The following is a 21991-nucleotide window of genomic DNA, read 5'->3' as shown; positions in this document are numbered from 1 at the left end:
AATTGGAGAGGGTGCAGAGAAGAGCCACAAAAATTATTTGAGGGCTGGAAAAAATGCCTGTGAGAGCTTTAAAGAGTTCAATCGTTTAGCTTCAGTTGAGAGGTGACTTGATTACTTTGTATAAGTATCTTCATGGGGAGAAAATCTCAGCTCTTTAACCTAGCAGAGAAAGGCAGGACAAGACCTAATGGCTGGAAGTTAAAGCCAGACACATTCCAATTAGAAATAAGGCACCAATGTTTCACAGTGCAAGTGATTAACCATTAGAACAAACTCCCAAGGGCAGTGATCCCAAAGGAGAAAGCAGGTGAGAAGCTAAGCCAGCTCCAGTAGAGATCATCTCCCATGGATCTTGCTCGGGTCTTTGACCCAGGCCAACGTTTGCATTATTCATCCTCCTGCTTGTTGTCAGAGAGCAATGCGCCAATGAATGTAGCAACTGCCACAAGGGCTCCTACGCCCACGATCCCCACCGCCCCTGCAACCATGGCATCTCGGACCTGCAAAGCACAGAAGAGACCTGGTCAGGAGGCCCTGGATAGCCCAGGGGGGTTTAAACGCAGCAGTAAATGGCACAAGAACCGTGCTGAGTTAAAGTCCATTTTAGAGCATCCGGCCTCCACAGTTCACTGGAGGCAGCGTAACTGTGGTTCAGGAGTTGTACTGAGTCTCTGGTCCCCTTTGTTCTATTCCGGGCTCTACTCCTGGCCCTGGGCAAGTCCCTTCCCTGCTCTGGGCCTCCCTTCCCATCCTTTGTCTAGCTGGATTGTAAACTCATCAGGGCAGGGACTGTCTCTCGCTGTGTGTCTGTGCAAAGCCCAGCACAACAGGACCCCTATCTCGGATGGGGTCTGTGTGTAACACCGACAGACCCCCGGTCGGTGGGATTGAACCTAGGACCTCTGGATCTTAGTGCATGAGCCTCTACTGCATGAACTAAAATCCAACTGGCCCTTAGCTAAGGCTGTAGAGCAGACTCATTAATCTCTAAATGGGCTCAGTACCACTAGATTGGACAGAGGTGTGTGGGTTACATGTGCACACATAGCAGGGCCTCATATGGCATGTGTGTGTACACACATACACACACATACAGCAGGGCCCACTCCGCCCCCACCTGGTCACTCCTAGCCACACCGTAGCGCAGCTTGGTGACGAAGTGCTCGCAATTCTCACTGGTGACACTGTATGGCATCGTCTTCCCCACCAGAGACTCTGCTTCCTGGATAATCTGGTCCACACTCCGACGGGGCAGCTTCCCATCGTGCTTGTTGTTGACCCGGTAGTCATCGCCTTTCACCACTGCCCAGAGGGGTTCCTTTCTCACCACGGCTTTATCAGCCACCACGGACATCAGGCTGGAGAATCCAGTTTTGGTGAACTCACCTGGGGATCCGGGACAGACACATGGACCATGTGCTAACAGATCTGGATTGACTTTGGGATTTCCATCCCTCCCTGGAGTCTCCATCACTTGGGATGTGTCTTAGACCAAGCCAAGCAGGGCACATGTCCCAGCTACAGGGCTGGCTGCACCTTTGTCCCCAGTGCACCCTTTCAGGTGTCAGGCCTTGTGCCTTTACCTCTCTGGGAGTGGAATCATATGATTCTCCTACTCTTAAGCAGAGCCCTGGGCTATGGCATCCTGTTGATCAGCCCTGCCTACTCTGCAGGTCCAACTGGGATTGGCACCTGCAGTTCTTCCCTTTGGGAACCTGTGACCTGTGGTGTGTGCAGTGACCAGACACTGCCTTACACCAAAGTAGTGTTTAGTCTTAACAGTGGGAATGAAGTGTAACATACAAGAAAGGATATTAAAGCAATAAACCATCTATATGAGCTCAAGCCCTGAAGGCTTAATGATCTTAGACCCAGAGGTCCCAGGCTCGATCCCCAATACCGACAATCTGGCCCCAGGCATAGCCTTACATCAGCACACACACATTGGCAGAGCCAGGCAGGGTGCTTACTGGGGGGAGCTAAGTGGATGACATATCCGTAGCCCACGTAGAGGGCCCAGTGCCGGTATCCGAAGCGGGAAATCTCAATCAGGTCCCCAGGCTTCGGTTCCACCTGTTGGAGCAAAATCAGCATGACTAATGAGAGGGGAGGAGCAAACCTACCTACCTTCCTACCCCTCCGCCACAGAATCCCTCACCGCAGAGACTTTGAGAACATAGCAGGGTGGCCGATCCAACTGCTGGAGGGGATTGACCTGGCAAACACCAGAGCCCAAAGCACCAGCTTCTGCCCCTGGAGCTAAGGAACCCAGCTGGTCCAGTTTGCAGCTGTAGCAGACTCTGGCTCAGATGCGGGGAAGGTGTGTAATGTACAATGAAGATGGTGCAATTAACCAGAGGGGTTAGCCACTAAAATGGGCAGAAGGGCGACTGGTTCAGAGGCCAGGGGTCTAAGAGAAGCTGGAGAAAGGATTTGGCTCAGGCATGTGGGTTATGAGGGGCACTTCTCCCTGCCACTAGGAGGCACCTGGGGCAGGGTCTCCAGATGGGCTATTTGTTCATGCATCACTAAGGTCTATGGCATACTGGGTGCGGAATCTCAGGGCAGACCTGAGATTGCGCCCTCTTCTGGCTGTGCAGGGGTTGGGAATTTGGTCGGGATTTTCCTTTGCCGCTGGGAATAACAGCCAGGAGAAATTTTCTATCAAAATGTTTTTTTTCAAGAGGAACATTGGGGTTTTGACATGACATAAAAATGTTCATGGAAAGGATCCGTTTTCATTTTTAAAAATCATATTTCCTACTAAAGGCCAAAAAGTGATTTTATTTCAGTGAAAAAGTGAAACTGTTTTGGTTTCATCAGTTTTGGCTAAAAAAAATCTCTGTTTTGGCCAAAAATATGCAGTTTTCAGCCAAAAATATTCAACTTTTGGTAGTTTTTGACTGAAAATATGTGATTTAAATATTCAGATTTTGTCAGTTTGGGGCCAAAAAATCAGCTAAATATGAGTCAACGGTGTAACGCTGTTGCAAAAAAAGCAAACATTATTCTGGGATGTATTAGCAGGAGTATTGTAAGCAAGACACGAGAAGTAATTCTTTCGCTCTACTCTGCGCTGATTAGGCCTCAACTGGAGTATTGTGTCCAGTTTTGGGCACCACATTTCAGGAAAGATGTGGATAAACTGGAGAAAGTCCAGAGAAGAGTGACAAAAATGATTAAAGGTCTAGAAAACATGACCTATGAGGGAAGATTGAAAAAAGTGGGTTTGTTTAGTCTGGAGAAGAGAAGACTGAGAGGGGACATGATAATTTTCAAGTACATAAAAGGTTGTTACAAGGAGAAGGGAGAAAATTTGTTCTTCTTAACCTCTGAGGATAGAACATGAAGCAATGGGCTTAAATTGCAGCAAGGGCAGTTTAGGTTGGACATTAGGAAAAACTTCCTAATTGTCAGAGTGGTTAAGCACTGGAATAAATTGTCTAGGGAGGTTGTGGAATCTCCATCATTGGGGATTTTTAAGAGCAGGTTGGACAAACACCTGTCAGGGATGCTCTAGATAAGACTTAGTCCTGCCTTGAATGCAGGGGACTGGACTGGATGACCTCTTGAAGTCCCTCCAGTCCTATGATTCTATGCAACATTTTTCCATCTGCAACTTGCAATTTGTCAAAGTCGAAATGTTCCTTCTTAACAGTGCAAGTAATTAAGTATTGGAACAACTTACCTAGGGTCGTGGTGGATTCTCCATGACTGACAATTCTGAACTCAAGATTGGATGTTTTTTCTAAAACCTCTGCTCTAGGAATTATTTTGGGGGAGTTTGCTGGCCTTTGTTAGAGAGGAGGTCAGACTAGATTATCACAATGGTCCCTTCTGGCCTTGGAATCTATGGTTCTATGAATCTACGAATAAAGGACAAGTCCAATACAAGTTAATCTGATATACAAGCCGTTTCAGTAAGTACTTACCCCTTTAAGTGGCATTTTCGTTGAGCTTCAGAAGCAGAATGGCTTATTGTCTCAGAGTTTCTATGTTTTAAAGAAATTAAGATTTCAGTTTCAGTTGCCCCTTGACTAATTCAAATGTGTCACCTATGTAAATCCTCAGAAATTGATAAAAGAAACTTAGGTGTTTGCATCGCATCTAAGTAGCATAAATGGACACTGGATTGTTGTGGTTCCTGGGGAACCTGTTTAGCTCATTGCTGGAAAAGAAAAGCTAAAATTAGACCAGAGGTGAGGCAGATTCATTGCCGTAAGCATCATCAAGGAAGGAGAGCGTGGCACTCTGTACTTCAAAGCCACACCCTGGAATCCCCATACTCACCCCTGTCATATAATTGATATGTTTTGCACAAAGTATGCCTTGTGAGGTATCACGTTAAAGGTCTTGATCTGTTGAACATTAATATCCTGTTGGATTGTATGTGTTATCATTGTATGTGAAGTTATGAAGTTTTGCTATGTGTGTGTTACTGAAAAGTGTTGTGAGGTTGGGAACACCCACAACCAGCCTTTCAGGTACAACAATGGAGTAGCCAGACGTGCTGATGCCCATTAAAGAGAATCCACAATCCCAGGAGCTGTATACAATGGAGACTTCTCAGAGAAATCATGTAGAGGATAGAGAATGCTTGACCAATGGGGGCGGACGTCCATGTCACAACCATAGATCTTTCCAGCAAGCTGGAAGAAACTATAAAGAGGGGAAGAGACATCATGGCTTGGCCTCACTCACCCCCGAACTCACCACCTAGAAGAAAGGTCTGGAGGACAAAGACTTTGAACTGGGGAGGGTGGTCCCAGGCTGGCGGAGAGTTCCAGCCTGTGTATTGAAGATCTGTGACACGTTGTACCATCTATCGGGGTGAGACACTGCTTGATTCAAATCCTGTTTAGTTTATAGAACTTAGACTGTGAATTTATTTTATTTCTTAGGTAACCAACTTTGATCTCTATGCTTGCTACTTATGAGCACTTAAAATCGATCTTTCTGTAGTTAACAAATATGTTTTCTATTTTACCTAAAATTGTGTTTTGGTTGAAGTGCTTGGGAAATCTCAGCTCAGTTTACAAAGGCTAGTGTGCATAGGAGTGCGCATGGGGTGTGCTGGGTGTGCCCGGGCACACCCTAATGCCCATGGGCCGGATCCGGATCTGGCCCCTCAGGGCTTTGGATCCGGCCCGCGGGATTTGCCCCCCGTGGTGCCGCAGGCCCCGAGCTGCTTTCAGAAGCAGCCATCAGGGCACCATGTCTCTGGGGCTGGGGGGGTTGCTCCAGGCACCGCCTCCCGAAGCTCCCATTGGCCGGGAACGGGGAACCACAGCCAATGGGAGCTTCAGAGGAGGTACCTGGAGGCGTGGCAAGGGCAGTGTTCAGAGCCCTGTGCCGCCCCTTCCCTCCCCCGGGGCTGTGCGGGGATGTGGTGAGCGGCGCGGCATGGGGCCCTGGCAGGCAGGGAGTGCGCCGCTGCTGGTAAGCGGCGCCGAGCCGGAGCCCGAACCCCTCCTCCACCCCCCACCCCGCCTGCTCCCTGTTGAGCCGGGCTCCCCTTCCCCAGGGCTGGGCTGGCTGCTTTAACAGCCCCATGTGCTCCCTGGCAGCCTCCCACCCGGCAGCACCAACACAGCCGCTTAAGGTGGCCCGCGGGGGTGCTGCCCCAGCCCCCCCCCAAGGCAGCTGCAGCACCCAGGGCCCCAAACCCGCCTGCGGCTCCCCGCGCTGGCCGGGGGCCCGGGCACCACCCGGGGGGGTCAGGCCGCCCCTGAGCCCAGCCCACATTAAGTGGGGCCTGGGAGCCAGCAGGCCTGGGGCAGGGTGCGAGCCCGGCCCACAGGCCCCCCCCGCAGCCCGGCTGCGAGCTCAGCTCCCCGGCGCTGTTCGGGGGCTGCGGCCCGGCACCCTCGGCCTTGAGTCCAGCCCTGGGAGCAGCCTGGCCCCTCTGCGATCCACCCCAGCTGCCTCTGCCCGGCCTGGCCCCAAGCGCCCAGCCCAGCCCCCGAGCCTGCCTGCCGGGACGAGGGAGCCCAGATCCCCAGCCCCGGGCCTGCCTGCAAACAGCCTACCCTCCTGCACCCCAACTCCCTGTCCTGAGCCCCCTGCCTGCACCCCTCACCCCCACTCCCCCCCCCCCGCCCCCTGCCCCCCCCCCGACCCCCAGCCCCCTGCCCTGAGCCCCCTGCCGCACCCCTCCTGCCCCCAACCCCCTGCCCTGAGCCCCCTGCCTGCACCCTGCACTCCTCCTGCCCCCCAGCCCCCTGCCTGCATCCTGTACCCCTCCTGCACCCCTACTCCCTGTCCTAAGCCCCCGCCACACCCTGCACCCCAATCCCCTGCCCTGAGCCCCCTCCTGCACTCCGCACCCCTCCTGCACCCCAACCGCCTTCCCTGAGCTCCCTCATATACCCCACACCCCTCCTCTGCCCCAATCTCTTTCCCTGAGCCCCTTCCTGCACACAGCACCCCCTCCCACACCCCGCACTCCCTCCCACACCCCAACCTTTATGATGTTCGCCTTTAAAAAAAAAATTCCCTGGGTGCACACCCTAATGAAATGTGCTGCGCACACCTATGCTAGTGTATGTCCTCTCCACATGGGGGAGGGGGTGGACGGGGGGTGGACTGGGTAATGAACTTACACTGGTCAGGCTTCTGACCAGGGCAGAACGGTACAGTTCTGGGGTACAAGGCTGGGGAGCTGGTGGGAATTGGCTGGAACCTCCCTGTTGATGGTACATGACTGGCTGGGAGAAGCATTCATGTAACTCTGTTGGGTGTGTCCCTGTCTGTGGATGGCTGTATAGGTGCAGTACCAGCCAGAGATTTGTAACTTGATACAGCATCACAGTATGTGAGGATACCCCAGGTTGGAGGGACAGAGGGCTCTGCTAGCAGTCCCACAGGCCAGGCGGCACCCCAGGAACCCCATCACAGAGAGGAAATGTTTAGGGTGTTGCAAGGTGAAATAGCCAGAAATAATATACATGGATTTTAAAACAGAAATGTTACAGTATTGCCACAACCCTGCATGTTCAAACTCAGGAGTGCAGCTGCAAGAGATATTATGAGATTGGTTCAAAAATCGGGATTTTCCTTTGCCGCTGGGAATAAGAACCGGGGGAAATTTTCCATCAAAACGTTTTTTTTCAAAAGGAAAATTGGGGTTTTGACATAACGTAAGTGGTCATGGAAAGAAATGTTCATCTTCAAGTTTTCATTTTTAAAAATCATATTTCCTACAAAAGACCAAAAAGTGATTTTATTTCTGTGAAAAAGTGAAACTGTTTTGGTTTCATCAGTTTTGGCTGAAAAAAATCTCTGTTTTGGCCAAAAATATGCATCTTTCAGCCAAAAATATTCAACTTTTGGTAGTTTCTGACTGAAAATATATGATTTCAATATTCAGATTTTGTCAGTTTGGGGCCAAAATATCAGTTTCTGGCAATTTTGATTCAAAACTAGGGTGATCATATTTTCCCAAAGGGAAAACAGGACACTGCATGGGGCCAGCCCGAGCCCCTCCTCTCCCCCACACGCGTGGGACCGGCCCGAGCCCCCCCACCCACCCACCCGTCCAGGGCTGGCCCAGCCCAAGCTGCTCTCCTGAGCCCTCTCTCCCACGCAGGGCTGGCAGTGCCACTTGCCCCCCCTCCAGCCCACACGTTCCTCCACACCCTACTAGGGGTCACACCCCACTTTTTTGGCAAAACTGTGCGTTTGCCAACTTTTTTGGCAAAACTGTGCGTTTGCCAACTTTTTTGGCAAAAAGTTGCTCTTGCCAACTTTTAAGCTGGGACTGTCCCGGCCAAAATGGGACGTATGGTCACCCTATTCAAAACTGTTCATTTTTTGGCCAAAATTATTCAGTGTTTGGCTAAAAATACATAGTTTCTAACCACAAATATTCAATTTTCAGCAGATTTTGATAAAAAAAGCTTGATGTTTCATCAAAAACTTCCCATGAGGGGAAAAAGAAACCCAAACATTTTCCAGCCAACCCCAGTTGAGCTCCCAAGGTCTGTCTGCCTCATACCGCCCACTGCAGGATACACTTGCTATCTGTTGTCACAGTGTTGAGTAAATCAGCCCAGAATTTAAGAGGGTCCCGCAGATCAAGAGGTCTGGATGCCTGGCAACTAAGCAACCAAATCCCTCTTGCTCTGCAGCTGGTTTGTGAGGGAAGAGTGCGGCTCTGTAATTGACGAAGGGAGATATCCTTCCCTGATTTCACTCCATTGAGAGGAAACGAGTCCAGATGCAGTGTAACAGGACCTCCTCTTCCTGCCAGCCAGCCTGGCCAAGACTATATTTAACGCAAGGACACATGCCAAGAGCTGACCTTCATGGGGGACCCAGTAATCGGACGTCCAGATGCTACCCTGCACTCCTTGAACACACCCCACAAATGAGAGAGTGATACTAGGGCTGGCATGGCCCAGCTGGGACAGACAAACAGCTGCAGAGATCAGCTGAGCTAAAAGGTTTGACTGACAGTTCTTGGGGCTCTTTTTGCTGCCGGTACTTACCGAGGAAGGAGGCATGATCATCTTGGCGTGGCGGCGGGGGGCTGGGTCCTCAGCCTGCCTTGTGAGGCAGGGGGCCGAGAGAGGAACGCTCCTCTTTAATGAGCGTAAGTGGTTGCAGATGGGTGTCAGAGCCACAGACAGCCCCGTTACTCACTAGAGTTCACGCTGCAGGGCAGCGGGGTGTTGGCGTGGGCAGGACAGTCTGGGGGAGGGATCAGGTGACGCCAGCCCTGCCAAGGAAAGAGCAGCTAGCCCAGGCTGGTCCACTATTGCTGCTGACTTGGAGGGGAAGGGAGAAGACTCATAGAAAAGAACAAACTTAGCTCTGAGCCGGTGCATCTCAGATCCCCAGGGGAATATGCTTTAAGATTCTGCTGTTTGGGGATTTCTGGCTCCCCAGTCTCCCATGCTCCAGCCCACAAGATTGGGATGGAACCCAGCAATTTTGACTCTCAGTTCCTCCCACCTCCCCAAACTACTAGACCCCATTCCCCATTCAGAGCTGGGAATGGAATCCAGGAGCTCTGACGCTGTCCCCCGCTCTAAGCACTGGACACCACTCCCCTCTGTGAGACAAAGAGTAGAACCTAGGGGTCCTGATGCTCTAGCCATGAAACTCACACTCCCTGCCAGAGGCCAAATAGAGCTGGCATGGGACTGGCTGGAGCTGAGCAGCCCTGGAGTTTAGAGGCTAATAAAAAGATGAGCCCTTGTATATACTCGCATTTCATGCCACCTCATTACTGACTTGCCAGGCCTCATCCCTGGCTTAATTCCAGTGAAGACCTCTGGATGGGGCCACCATGTGAAATCCCATAGCCAGGACTGATTGGACCTAGAGACAAAGTGACTCCCATGTTCACAAACCCGACCAGTGGCAGATGAGATGTCACTCAGCGATGCCAGCATTCAGCCCATACACTCCTAGCTACACTCAATTCCCCCCTCTCAGAGCAATTGGCTCAGGCTCTTTGCAGACTCAAGCAGCTGTCGTGTCAGTTACACTCAGTCCATATATTTAGGTTTGTTTCTCAACCAGGACACCTCCAGACTTCGGCCAGCAAGACAGCAAGTGGAGAGAGGTGACATTGCACTACACCGCTGCGTGCAATCCCAGTCTGAGCCCTGCATTCCTGCACTGCGCAATCTTACTGAGATGCATGAGCCAAGCTCGGGGCTGCTGCCACATTCCCTTGGCTGTTTGCTTTGTATCACCCTGGCACAAGGCAGCTGGCAGATCCAGCACCCCTGGGCCAAAACAGGTGCTCCTGTTTAGCCAATTAAGAGAGCAGGACAGCACCTGGAGGCTATACTCAGGTGAGAAGTGCTTGAGACCTGCGGACTGCAGGATTCCTGGAAGGAAGCAGAAGGTGGTTCGTGGAAGAAGGCTGAAAGTAGGCGAGCAGCAAGAGAGGTTTGTTGGGTGGTGTGCCCAAGCCAGAGAGCCAGGGCTGGAGCAGCAGCTGCAGAGGGTGTTACCTGCTGGCTTGGAGCCAGAGACAAGGACTGGAGAGGGCTGAAGGCAGCAGGGCAGTGGAGTGATATCTGCAGGGCGGAACAGCGAGAGAGTCAAGGGGCTTGAGGGAGGGTCCCAGCAGAGAGGCTGAGTGGGTTCCTGCTGGGAAGAGCAGGGCTGTGTTCCTGTTGGAAGGGCTGGGGTGGCCATCCTGGTACAAGGACAGGAGAGGACCAACAGAGTCTGGGGCTGAAGGTGCTGGTATGTGGGGCACCTTGGGATGGGGCAGCTTGATTTTTAATGAGTAGCTGCACTGGGGGCAGAAATGGACTACGTCTGGGACTCTTGTCATGGACTATTCGGACTAGGTTGTTGTAATAAGCCAGCCTCAAGGGGAAATCATATTGAGACAAGAGAGCCTGAAATGAAGTTATTGAGCGACTGGAGGGGGAAACTGAGGCAGGTGTGCCGGTCAGGTCATGACCTGCCACAGGGGGAACACTGCACCGAGGGTTGTTCTGACATACTCTCTACAGCAGATTTCACTGTCTAGTTTTTAATTAAGGGCTACACTGATAGTTGTACATCTGGGAATGGGACCCAGAAGTCCTGGCTCCTAACCACTACACCCCACTCCTCTCCCAGAGCTGAAAATAGAACCCAGGAGTTCTGGGTCCCACTCCTTCCTGCTCTAACCCACTAGAACTCTCTCACGTTGCAGAGCTGGGAAAACAACCCAGGAGTCCTGACTTCTAGACCATTGTTGGTGAACCAAAAGATTCCCTGACACAAAACCTATTGGTTACAAAATCCCCACAACTGCTACAGGAGAAAAAATAGAACTAGAACAGATAGAACTGCCCCAGAGCTGCTGGACAAACAGTTCCCAGGATTGGCCATCCTGTGTTAACCCCCCCCCCCCCCCCCGAGCTGTATCACTTGCTTGCTTTAGACCCTCTTGCAGTACCTTGCCCTCAGTACTTACAGGGATGAGAGATGTCTCTTGCATGGGGCTGGAATCGGATGCCCTGGGCTTTCCTGACTGTGCTTTCCACACCCTCTTGTCAGCTTGCCGTTTCATTCTGCCACTGGATTTATCTAAGGCAAATACCACGTGGGTTGGATATTCAGGGCTTGGATTCCAGCCTATGGGAAGCTCATGTACGTCTATGCTGCTGACTCTACTTGTGTCCAAATTGAAGTTGTGCCCAAACCCACCTATTGTCTACACTCAACCCCCTGAAGCGCATGCTCAGGGCAAGAAGGTGTTGAGAAAGCTAGCTCACCTGAGGGATATGGGTACATGCTCGGGTTAGCTGAGGCCTACCCTATACCTGCCCCACTCTTCAATGTGGATGTGTTGGAGGGGCAGGTACCAGGTATCAAATCTGAATAGTCCTCCACTAGCATTCCCACAATGAACTGTACCCATATCTTCTGCCCTCCAATCTATAAAGTTTGAGCTGAGTGAGTAGGCTTGAGAAGGATACCAGAATTTTAATCAATAGCTGGGTCAAGTCTGATTTCACATGGAGTAGCAGGAACACCCACCTCTATGCTTACACTTCATAAGAACATCGGCCATACTGGGTCACACCAGTGGCCCATCTAGCCGAGTATTCTTTCTCTGACAGTGGACAGTGCCAAAAGCTTCAGAGAGAAGGAACAGAGCTGGGCAATTATCGAGTCCCAGCTTCTGGTGGTTGGAGGTTTAAGGACCCTCAGAGCATGGGGTTGCGTCCCTGACCATCTTGGCTAATAGCTATTGGTGGACCTATCTTCCATGAACTTATCTAATACTCTTTTGAACTCAGTTATAGTTTTGGTCTTCTCAAAATCCCCAGGCAATGAGTTCCACTGGTTGACTGTCCATTGTGTAAAGAAGTACTTTCCTTTGTTTTAAACCTGCTGCCTATTAATGTCATTGGTGACCCCAGTTGTAGTGTTATGTAAAGGGGTAAATAGCACTTCCTATTCACTTTCCCCATACCATACATGATATTATAGCCCTCTATCGGCACTGAGCCAAAGCCAACCTGGCCATTACCAATGGTTGGCTCTTTGGGGACCTGTGTTGAATGGCTGGAACTGAGCTGATGTGTCATTCTCCAGTTATCGCGTTCCAGACAAACAGGAAAAAAAGCCACGTTGCATGTTAGCGAGCATGAGATGCTCTGATATCGTGGGCCTAGGTCAGCACCTAAGAAGGTTCTGCAACTAGCACAAGGCTAAGCTACAATGTTCCGTTGTATCCTGAATATGTTTGAAGCATGATCGGGAGCTGCTACTCACACAGCCATACTTTTCAGGTGTGGAGGAAGGGGGCAGAGCAGGGGGATTGGTATTTGATGCCAAAGTTCCCAGCTTAGATCCCCTGTTGCAGCTTTTAGCCCCAATGGTCGCTGGTACAATTCCCATTGGATACTCCTGGGGGAATTCTGTGCCACTGCGCAGTGCAGAATTGTGCAGAAAATAATGTTGGGCGTGCAGAATTTCCTTTCCCCCCCCCCCCCCCCCCCCCCCCACAGAAATGGGCTGCAGAGATTTTGGCCGCCACTAGGGGTCGCTGGACCCAGCAGGGCCCATCTCGCAAATAGAATACAAGACCAGGGGGAGGGGGAGGCAACTGGAGGGTTTCCAGCAGCTGCAGTTCCCAGCATGCCCTGAAGGAAGGAGGTGGCAGTGCACAGGAAACTCCTTGCAAGCCCAGGACCCAACATCAGCCTGTTTCTCCTTCTGAATGAGGGGGGAAGGGGGTCGGGGAGGGAACTGCAGCTGGACTCTGGGGGAAAAGGAATGCGAGTGTCTGGACTGGGGGGGCCATGGCTGGGCTTGGGGGAGGGGGGGTTGTTTGTGTCACTGTATTGTTTACAGACATACTTGCTGACAGGTATTTTGAAATAAATTACCAAAATTGAAACTGGCATGATTATATAGTGTTATTTTGATAAATAAAGTTTGCAGAATTTTTCAGACTTTTTAATTTTTTGGCACAGAATTCCCCCAGGAGTAAAATTGGAGGCGGTGATTATGTATTGTTTTAATTGATTGAAAATCACAGAACTGGCATGTGTCGATACAAACCCCAATCCGTTCACCCCATGTAACACAGCAGCACCCTGGCTAAAGCCCTGTAGCTCACTGCCTCCCTCTAGTGGTTAGACCATGTATGGAGCAGGAAGAGATGGCAGTGTTGCAGGTGCTAGGAGGTGCTTGTTGTTTGTGCTGACAGGCTGTGGGTGGGACTGACCGAAGCTGAGCTGCTAAGCCTAAGCATGCCAGCTGACATCTGCTTGCTGGGCTTGGGCTAAGGGGCTGTTTAACTGTGGTGTAGATATTCGGGCTGGAGCCCAGGCTCTAGGACTCTACGAGGCGGAAAGGTCCCAGAACTCGGGCTGCAGTGCGAGCTGGACACCTACACCACAATTAACCTGAACCTTAGTCAGCTGGCACAGGCCAGCTGCAGGTTTTAAATTGCAATGTAAATATACCCCTCCAGAGCTCTTCCTGGACCATGACCTCTGGCTTGATATCCAGGGAGTCCATCCTGGATGTACAAATGTGGTCACCCCACGTCAAAGAAGATGAATCCAAACTGGCCCAGGTGCAGAGAAGGGCTCCTAGGCTGCTGAGGGGACTGGAGAGCTGATCTTTTGAAAGGAGACTGAATGAGCTGGGCTTTGTTTGGCCTGGCCGGGCGAAGGCTGAGAGGGCTCTGATTGCTCTCTCTCTAAATACACCATGGAGGTAACGCCAGTTCTGGAACTGCCTCCCAGTAGGAGGGGTGTTGGGGAAACAACCCAACTAGTTGGCAGCCGGAGTTGGATAAATTTCTGACCGGGGTTCTATGATGGGGTTGGCTGCTGTGCCAGCGGAGACTGGACTCAGTGACCCAGTGTAGCCTGATCTATGAATTGTAAATTAATTATATTGATTACTTACAAATTCCCAGTTATCCCTCTGAAGTGTGAAAAGTTCTTGTCCCAAGATCAGGTCCAGTATTAGTAAAATGACTGTTTAGTTGGGAACCCTAATGTGCACAGTTGCAACTTTCACACTTTGTGAACCTTTCTGTATTTATAGTAGTTTATTAAGACATTTAGCAAAGTCAGAAACCCTCTAACCCAGCAGGGTAGATCGAGATACTACAGAATGTCCATCTCCTCACACCATCCCTTGCAGAACAACCAGAAATGTTAGCCATTATCTTCCTCGTCACCTTCCTCCTCTTCACCAGTGGCCATCATTCTGGCACCTCCCAAGGGTTACAGCTCTCTCTCTCCTCTTGCCCATATGTTGCACTGATGCCACTATGTCTAATGCATATTCAGTAGGGGTTTCTCCCCTAGTCCTTATTTGTATTTCCTCACCCTACCAATGTTGCGGTGCCCTTCTCCTATAGGTTAGTACATTAAGGATCTCAACTTATTATCATATCCATCAATTCATTGCCATGGCCCTCTTGTGGTCAGACATCTGCAGATGTTCCCGTCCTAAAATATCCCAAAAGCTGATGTTAGCTCAGGTTTCTGTGGTTGGCTGGTGTCGTTATGGACAAACTTCCCCTTAAACACTATTCACAGTTTCCCCAAACTTAGGGGTGACAGTTAGGTCATTTATCTGTGCCAAAGTTCATAGGCCTCAAGCCTTATGGGAACTGCTGAAGTCAGTGTCTTACAGGAGACAGGCCTGTAGGTTCCTTGCGTTACTGCTGAATACAATAAATGCTGAAGCTAGCTCTAGGGGCTACATCAGGAGGCCCCTTCCAGTCATAAGTCCCTATGGCTGGGCCATTATGTGGATCCAGGGGTACCCCACAGCCTGGGCTAATTGGTAGGGTTGCCAGGTGTTCGGTTTTTGACCGGCAAGCCTGGTTTTAAGGGGATCTGTTCTATCGACAGTCTGAAGTATTGACTGGACACCAAAGGTCCGGTTACTGTAATTTTCTAGGGCTGTAACTAGGGCAGCGGGAGAGGGGCAGCTGCCATTGGTGCAGAGCCGCCGGGGGGGTGCAAAAATGGGGTGGTGCAGCTCTCCCCTTCCCCCACCCCCAGCAGGATCAGGCCTGGCAGCATCAGCCAGATCCCAGGGCAGAGCAGCACCTGCCAGGCAGGAAAGGGGAGCTTGGGGAGGGGCTGGTCCGCCCCCAGCCAGAGGCTGGCGCCTTTGGTTCCACTTTGCCCTGGCCCCTGAGCGAGCAGGCCGCGGGCCCAGAGGAGCTGCCACCGGGGTGAGACAGCAGGGCCTAGCCCCTTGCTGGGTAGGAGAGGATCCCTGGAGAGAACTGCTGTAAGGTCCGGTTTGGAGAAATGGAAATGTTGGCAATCCTACTGATTGGCCCTAGGGCCAAAATGACTCAGAGTCACCAAACCAGGAGAGCAGCACATGGACTCAGCACCACAATCCACCCCGCAGGGTGGGTATGTATGGGGACTGAGTACCACTCCCCACACCCCCCATGTCTGGGTGAAATTGGCAGGATCAGACAGAGAGGAAGGTCTGAGACTAGATTAGTTTATTTTAAATGAGACGTCTAGTCCAGAAAACCTGATGACATACAAAGGACAGGAAGATGCTGACAAGTTCAGCTTGCTCCCCACGAAGAGCCCGCTCCGAGGGCCCCTGCTGCAGAAGCGCCAGGCCTTGGGCCCAGAGGGGAGTCTTGCTATTGGTTCTGACGCCTGGACCTTGTGACCATGGCTCCAATGATCCCCAGAGTAGCCAGGCCCAGCCCTGCGACCCCCACAGTCAGCATGGTGTCCCTGACCTGCAGGACAGAAAGGGGAGCCGGTCAGCTAGCTGCCAAGGAGCCCCGATCTGGGGACTATGTCCATGACCACTGAGTTTACAAGGACAGCTAGTGTTCAGCAACCGTCTGTGCAGATCAGGCCGTCCATTCGGTGGCAGAAAACAGACTGTGTTGGAGAAGCTGGAACAGCACCATCACCCTCGAATAGCCTGCCCTCGGCAAGACAGAGCACCCCCTGCTGGACACTCACCAAGCTGCTGTGTGTGGTTTTTACACTCACCTTTGTCTGGGCAGACTTCAGTCACTGTCCCTTTCCTTGCTCTCTGGCACAGTTCCTGGGCACAGACTGTCTGAAGTGGGACCTGGACCCCACGTACCTTAGGCTCACAGTGTGCCCCTCTTCCCCCCCCCCAAGACACCCCAGTAGCTTATGCCGGCCCTTTCCCAGAACTCCACCTGTGGGCAGGGCACTCTGGTTTATAGTTTAAGCCTTTGGGACACATGATAATGGAAGGCAGTGGAGACAGACTTGCAGAAGGATTTTTGCAACCATCACTGTTCAGACTGCACAAGAGAACTTCAGATCCAGGTAGACCCAACACCTACACGCCATTCCCTGCCTCAGTTTCCTCACCACTGGGGCATTATTTGTCATGGACGTTTAACAGCCCCTGTTCCCAGCAGCACACAGCGGGGCCAGAGCATGGAAAAGCCCAGCATAAGAAGAGAGGCGGGAAAGAGATGCCAGAAGTGGCCTTTCAAAGCAGTGGGCTCTAGCCAAGGGGCCAGGCCGTTGCAGGACCAGGAGGCGGAGCAGGAGGGCCCTGGCCTCCCTGAACGACACTGACCAGAACCCAAGAGACTCTCAGGAGTGGGCAGGGCTCTGAGGAAGGGGATTGCGTTCAGGTGCTGGGGGTGTTTTCCACAGATCTGTAGCACTCTTGTGCTTCCCAAAAGGGGAGAGAGAGAGAGAGAGAGAGTGTGTGTGTGTGGTTAAGTTCCTTTGCAAAGCCTGGGTTCCTTGCTTTATCTGCAACACAGTCCCGAAAGGGTTAAATTATAAACCTGGGTGGTGTTACTGGGGTGTGTAGAGAAGCTACTGGGGCGATTTGGGGGATTAGCACTAGTCTTAGGCCTGGTCTACACTAGGACTTTAATTCGGATTTAGCTGCCTTAATCCGAATTAACCCTTCACCCGTCCACACTACAGAGCCAGTTAATTCGAATTAAAGGGCCCTTTAAATCGATTTCTGTACTCCACCTCGACGAACGGAGTAGAGCCTAAATCGATTTTGTTAATTCGAATTAGGGTTAGTGTGGACGCACACCACCGAATTACTGTGTTTAAGTTAATGGGGTAGTGTGGCCGCACACCACCGAATTAATGTGCTTTAAAACCGAATTAAGGTGCTTAGTGTGGCCGCGCACAATCGAATTTATACAACCTGTTTCCCAAATTTGAATTATCTAAATTCGGATTAATCCTGTAGTGTAGACATACCCTTAGGGCCCCCAGCAGCTGGGCACAGGAGTCCTATGATCTCAAGGAGGGGTGCCTTGCGCATGTGCTGGCAAGGTCAGGACTAGAGGCAGTGACTAGCAGCTGCTTGAAAACACGTGGGATCCAAAGACTGGGCCCATGCACCTGCCTGGTGACCAGTCATCCACAAGGGAGGACTAAGCCGGGCTCTAAAAGTTGCTGCACAGCACAAGGAGCACATCCCCATTATATGGATTACAGCAGCAGCTATACACTGAGATCAAGGCCCTGTTGGGCCGGGCGCTGCCCAGACCCTGAGTGAGATCCGGGCCCTGTTGTGCCAAGCGCTGCACAGACCCTGACCGAGTAGGTGTGGCTGGTTTACACCAAGCCCACCCTTCAGGAAGGCAGTGACAAGCGCGTGAGAGGGGCACCTGCACGTACCTGGTCACACATGGGGTGGCCGTAGCGCAGCTTGGTGACAAAGTGCTCGCAGTTCTCGCTGGTGACGCTGTACATCATCTTCTGGCCCACTAGAGACTCAGCCTCCATGAGGATCTTGCTGACAGGCAGCGGCGAGCACCTCCAGTCATACTTGTTGTTGACTCGGTACCGGTCACCACCAGCAACGTCCCAGAGACGGTCCTTCTTCACCACAGCTCGGTCGGTCAGCACGGACATGATGCTGGAGGAGCCAGCTCCTGCATACTCACCTGGGGGTGCCAATTGTCCATCTGATCTAACCATCCATATACCACTATCTATCTATCCCATCCGTACACCCTCTCTATCCATCCAATCTTCATACATTCCTCTTTATCCACCCATCCATCCCCACACACACACCCCTGTCTATCCATTGTTATATGTTCCTATCTAGCCACATGTCTGTTGATGTATATAGCCTGAGACACCCCATCCATCCCCTCATACCAGTCTCCCTGTGCCCCTCAACCTGCTGCCTGACTTGCCGGGGCTCAGAAACTCAGGCAGCCCCAGTAAATAGAGGCACCCTCCAATGACTCATGAATGTCCAGGCCAGATTACACGTACCCCCTGCCTCACCCTGCCCCCACTTGAGATGCCCAGTACCTCTGCCCTGCCCAGACCAATCCCCCGCCCCCCAGGATCAGCACCCCTCCTCCCTCATTGAGGGCCATTCCTTACTGGGGGGGGCCAGGTGGATGACATAACCATTTCCTACATAGAGGGCCCAGTGCTGGTATCCAATGCGAAAAATCTCTATCAGGTCCCCAAGGTTTGGTTCCTCCTGCAGGAGTGAGAGACAAGTGAAACTGAATGCTCAGAGGAAGCCCCGATAGTACCCCCAGACTGGCTGCCCCTGAACCCTCTAACCCCCCCAGATGCCTCACAAAACCCCCTCATTGACTCCCCCTGCCCCCAGTTAACCCCCCCGCCTTCCCTTGTCCCCTGCTGTCTGCTAACCCCCAATGGCTCCCCGACCCCCTGCTAATCCCCCCTGCCAGCTTCCCCTACCCCCGTTAACCCCCACTGGCTCCCCTTGCTACCAATAACCCCTAGCTCCCACTGCTAATCTTCCGGCTCCCCTGCTAACACCCCCATCTCTCGCTTTCCCTCCACCCCGCTGGTGCCTCCCACCCCTCTGTTAAACCCACCCCTCTCTTCCCTGCTAATCTCTCCCACCAGTTCCCCCTGTGCCCCACCAACCACCCTCCACTGGCCCCCACCCCACCACAGGAACCCAGGTCAGGCAGAGGAGGACATGGGAGCTGGGGAGAGCTGTTCATCTGACACCGGCCAGCTTCCCCCTAGCCAGGGGCATGAGCTCCCTCTCTGCCCTCAGGAGACACCTGGCATCAGCACTAGCTCCCCAGGGACTCTGAGCCGCTGTCCAGCAGGAGGCCCCTAGCGACCAACTCCCTGCAGCTCCTATAGGAAACTGGCCCAGAGCAGCCAGCCCAGGCATTGAGCCAAGCTCACATTAAGAGGATATCTGTGCCGCAGCTGGCAGCGTTCCTCCTGGCCTGGGGTAACTGGGGGGAGGGATAGCTCAGTGGTTTGAGCATTGGCCTGCTAAACCCAGGGCTGTGAGTTCAATCCTTGAGGGGGGCCACTTAGGGATCTGGGGCAAAATCAGTACTTGGTCCTGCTAGTGAAGGCAGGGGGCTGGACTCTATGACCTTTCAAGGTCCCTTCCAGCTCTAGGAGATAGGATATCTCCATTAATAAAGACACACGCTAACTCCACTCCAGCGAGCGTGCTAGAAATAGCAGCATGAGCAGTGTCTCAGGCTAGCCACCTGCCTCCAAGCCCGCCCAAGCCCCGCCACCGGGAGCTGAAATCAGACTCCGGAAAGGAGAACAGTTGTCTGGAAAGGTTGAGAACCGCTGCCCAAGGGGACCCAGAGCCTTGGCAGCGATTTGGCCATGGCTTTCTGCACGGGGCTACTCACAAACGGCGGGGGCATCTCCATAGCGTCCGGATGGCCGAGCAAGTTTCTTCTAGCCTCTTGTCTCCTCTCTGCCCTGTGATTTCACTTTTGGTTTCCTTTGGCATTGGAGAACACCGATGTCAGCGGCGCGGTGCCTAATCAGCAGCATAGAGCCAAATAAAGGAACCAGATGGTGACTTTGCTAGTTAAAAAAAAAAGTGTGTCCCTAATTCATGTTAGCTGTCACACGGTAGCGATGAAAGGCAGTTTGTAGCTGTCACATGAGTTAGCCAGTCAGAGTAAACCCTAGATTCCCTCATAGCCTTTGCCCGGACCTGCCAACTCCTGTGAAAACTACCACCCGTTAGCTTACAGGAGTTCAGAACACAGCCTGCTTCCCTAGTGAACAGACACCATGTCTAGACTAGGGGAAATCATATGTTTGCAGTGAAATCCTGCATTTAAATTCACATGTAACACCTTGTTAACCACAGCCACTTAAACCATTTTTAAGGGTGTCAAAACCTAGGCGCTAACATGTTTTTAGGGTATTATACCCCTGCTTCAGAGTCGGGGCTACTGTGTTTTTCAACACCACTAAGGCCTTGTCTTGCTTAGGATTTAAAGGTGAGATGTTAAACAGATGTTTAAACAGATTTCACTCAATTTTATAGCCAAGACAAAGCCATTGTACTTTAGCATATAAGCTAACGAGGTTAAAAACATGAGGAGAGCAGGACTGGCTGGTTCAGGGAAGTGGGGAGCAGGATAAGGTGGGGGGAGAATCTGTCCCTTCTGAGCCCTTCTTCCACCCATCCCCATGTGTGTGATCAAAGGAAAGAGGTGCACGTGCACCTTGAGAGAGCCAGTATGTCTCATGTCAGCAATGAGTTCTGTGGGTTCATAGATTCATAGAGTTTAAGGTCAGAAGGGACCATGATGAACTCATCCAGTCTGACCTCCTGCACAGCACAGGCTGGAGAATTTCACCACATCCCCCCTGTACTGAGCCCAATACATTGTGTTTGATTAAAGGATCTTGCAGGGAGGCATCCAGATTTTATGCGAAGACATCAAGAGCTGGAGAATCCACCCCTTCCTCTGGTAAGTTGTTCCAATGGGAAATCGCCCTCCCTGTGAAACACTGACACCTTGTTTGTCATTGGAATGTGTCTGGCTGTAACTTAGCCTTTGGTTCTCATTCTGTCTCTCTCCACCAGGCTAGAGAGTCCTTTAGTACCTGGACTTTTCACCCCATTAAGTTACTTATTATGACACTACAACACCCTTGTATTCACTCCTACCCACCATTGCAATAATCTTTCTACAAAATAGGGGCCTTGTGAGGTATCTTTTGCAAACCAATTACTCACTGATCATTAATATTCTTGTGTGATGCATGTACACAGTGGGTAGTAAGAGTTATGAATATTGCTTCGGGTTACCGTCCGTCCGTATTTCCCCGGACATGTCCGGCTTTTGCGTCTTTAAATAGCCGTCCTAAAAGGTCCGGGATTTTCCCCCCTCCCCTCCCTTCCATGCAGAGTGTGGTGTGGGTGATTGGGCGGCTGGGCCTGATTGAGCCGCTCCCATTGGCCTCCAGCAGCCAGAGCCCCTCCCCTGCTCCCCCCCTGCTGCCTGCTGCCCAGAGTAGCACATTCCTACACCCTGCTCCTGGCAGCAACTGCTGTCTGCTGCCCCAGGGTCCTAGTGCCCCCCATCCACTAATGGCAAGGCAGGCTGCCCTTACCCTGCCCTTCCACCCTAGCCCTGAGCCTCTCCAATGCCCCAAACCGCTCATCCTCAGCCCCAGCCCTCATCCCCCCCGCACCCTAATCCTCTGCCCCAGCCCTGAGCCCCCTCCTGCATCATGAACCCCTCATCCTCAGACCCACAGCCCTCACCCCTGCACCCCCTCCTATCCCCAAACTCCCTCCCAAACCCCCTCCCCCTTCCCACACACCCCATCCTGCCCTCAAACTCCCTCCCAAAGCCTAAACCCCCTCCCTTTGCACTGCCTCCCACCCCCAAACTCCATCCCAGAGCCTGCACCCCTCACCCCCTCCTGCACACCCACCCCCTGCCCCAGCCCGGAGCCTGCACCCAGCACCCAAACTCTATCTCAGAGCCTGCACCCTGCACCCCTCCTGCACCCTAATCCCCTGCCCAGGACCTGCACCCCAGACCTCAACCCCCCTCCCAGAGCCTTAGGTAGGTGGGGGGGCGGATTCTAGGCACCACCAAAATTTCTACAAACCTGCCACCCATGGATAAGGGTCAGGGCAGTTAGGGGACAGGTAGGGTCCTAGGGGGGCAGTTAGGGTGGGGGGTTCTCAGGAGGGGGCAGTCAGGGGACAAGAAGCGGGGAGGGGTTGGGAGTTCTGAGGGGGGCAGTCAGAGGGT

At 52.3% G+C, this 21991-nt stretch overlaps 2 protein-coding genes across 3 annotated transcripts; both read right to left on the bottom strand.

The window, feature by feature from the left end:
- Positions 1-246: 246 nt before the first annotated feature.
- On the bottom strand, positions 247-11019 carry LOC112116231 (phospholipase A and acyltransferase 3-like). Of its 2 annotated transcripts, none has more exons than XM_029911208.1 (5): positions 10931-11019; positions 3933-3992; positions 1971-2073; positions 1118-1386; positions 247-500 (listed from the first exon to the last, which is right to left on the bottom strand). In XM_029911208.1, the coding sequence occupies exons 2-5, from the start codon at positions 3945-3947 to the stop codon at positions 387-389; spliced, it is 501 nt and encodes a 166-aa protein (XP_029767068.1). In that variant the 5' UTR covers positions 3948-3992; positions 10931-11019; the 3' UTR covers positions 247-386. The 2 variants fall into 2 exon arrangements, with proteins under 2 accessions (XP_029767068.1, XP_029767067.1); XM_029911207.1 differs by lacking the exon at positions 10931-11019 and adding an exon at positions 8490-8672.
- Positions 11020-15528: 4509 nt separating this feature from the next.
- Positions 15529-19728, bottom strand: LOC112116233 (phospholipase A and acyltransferase 3-like). Its single transcript, XM_024213598.2, has 4 exons — positions 19610-19728; positions 18342-18444; positions 17619-17887; positions 15529-15712 (listed from the first exon to the last, which is right to left on the bottom strand). The coding sequence occupies exons 1-4, from the start codon at positions 19628-19630 to the stop codon at positions 15611-15613; spliced, it is 495 nt and encodes a 164-aa protein (XP_024069366.1). The 5' UTR covers positions 19631-19728; the 3' UTR covers positions 15529-15610.
- Positions 19729-21991: the final 2263 nt, after the last annotated feature.

The sequence above is a fragment of the Terrapene carolina genome, unplaced genomic scaffold (assembly GCF_002925995.2).
Source record: "Terrapene carolina triunguis isolate 2854851 unplaced genomic scaffold, T_m_triunguis-2.0 Scaffold89, whole genome shotgun sequence".
Taxonomy (NCBI): Eukaryota; Metazoa; Chordata; order Testudines; family Emydidae; genus Terrapene; species Terrapene triunguis.
Note: the sequence above shows the minus strand (reverse complement) of the source record. Positions and strands in the feature narration are given on the sequence as shown.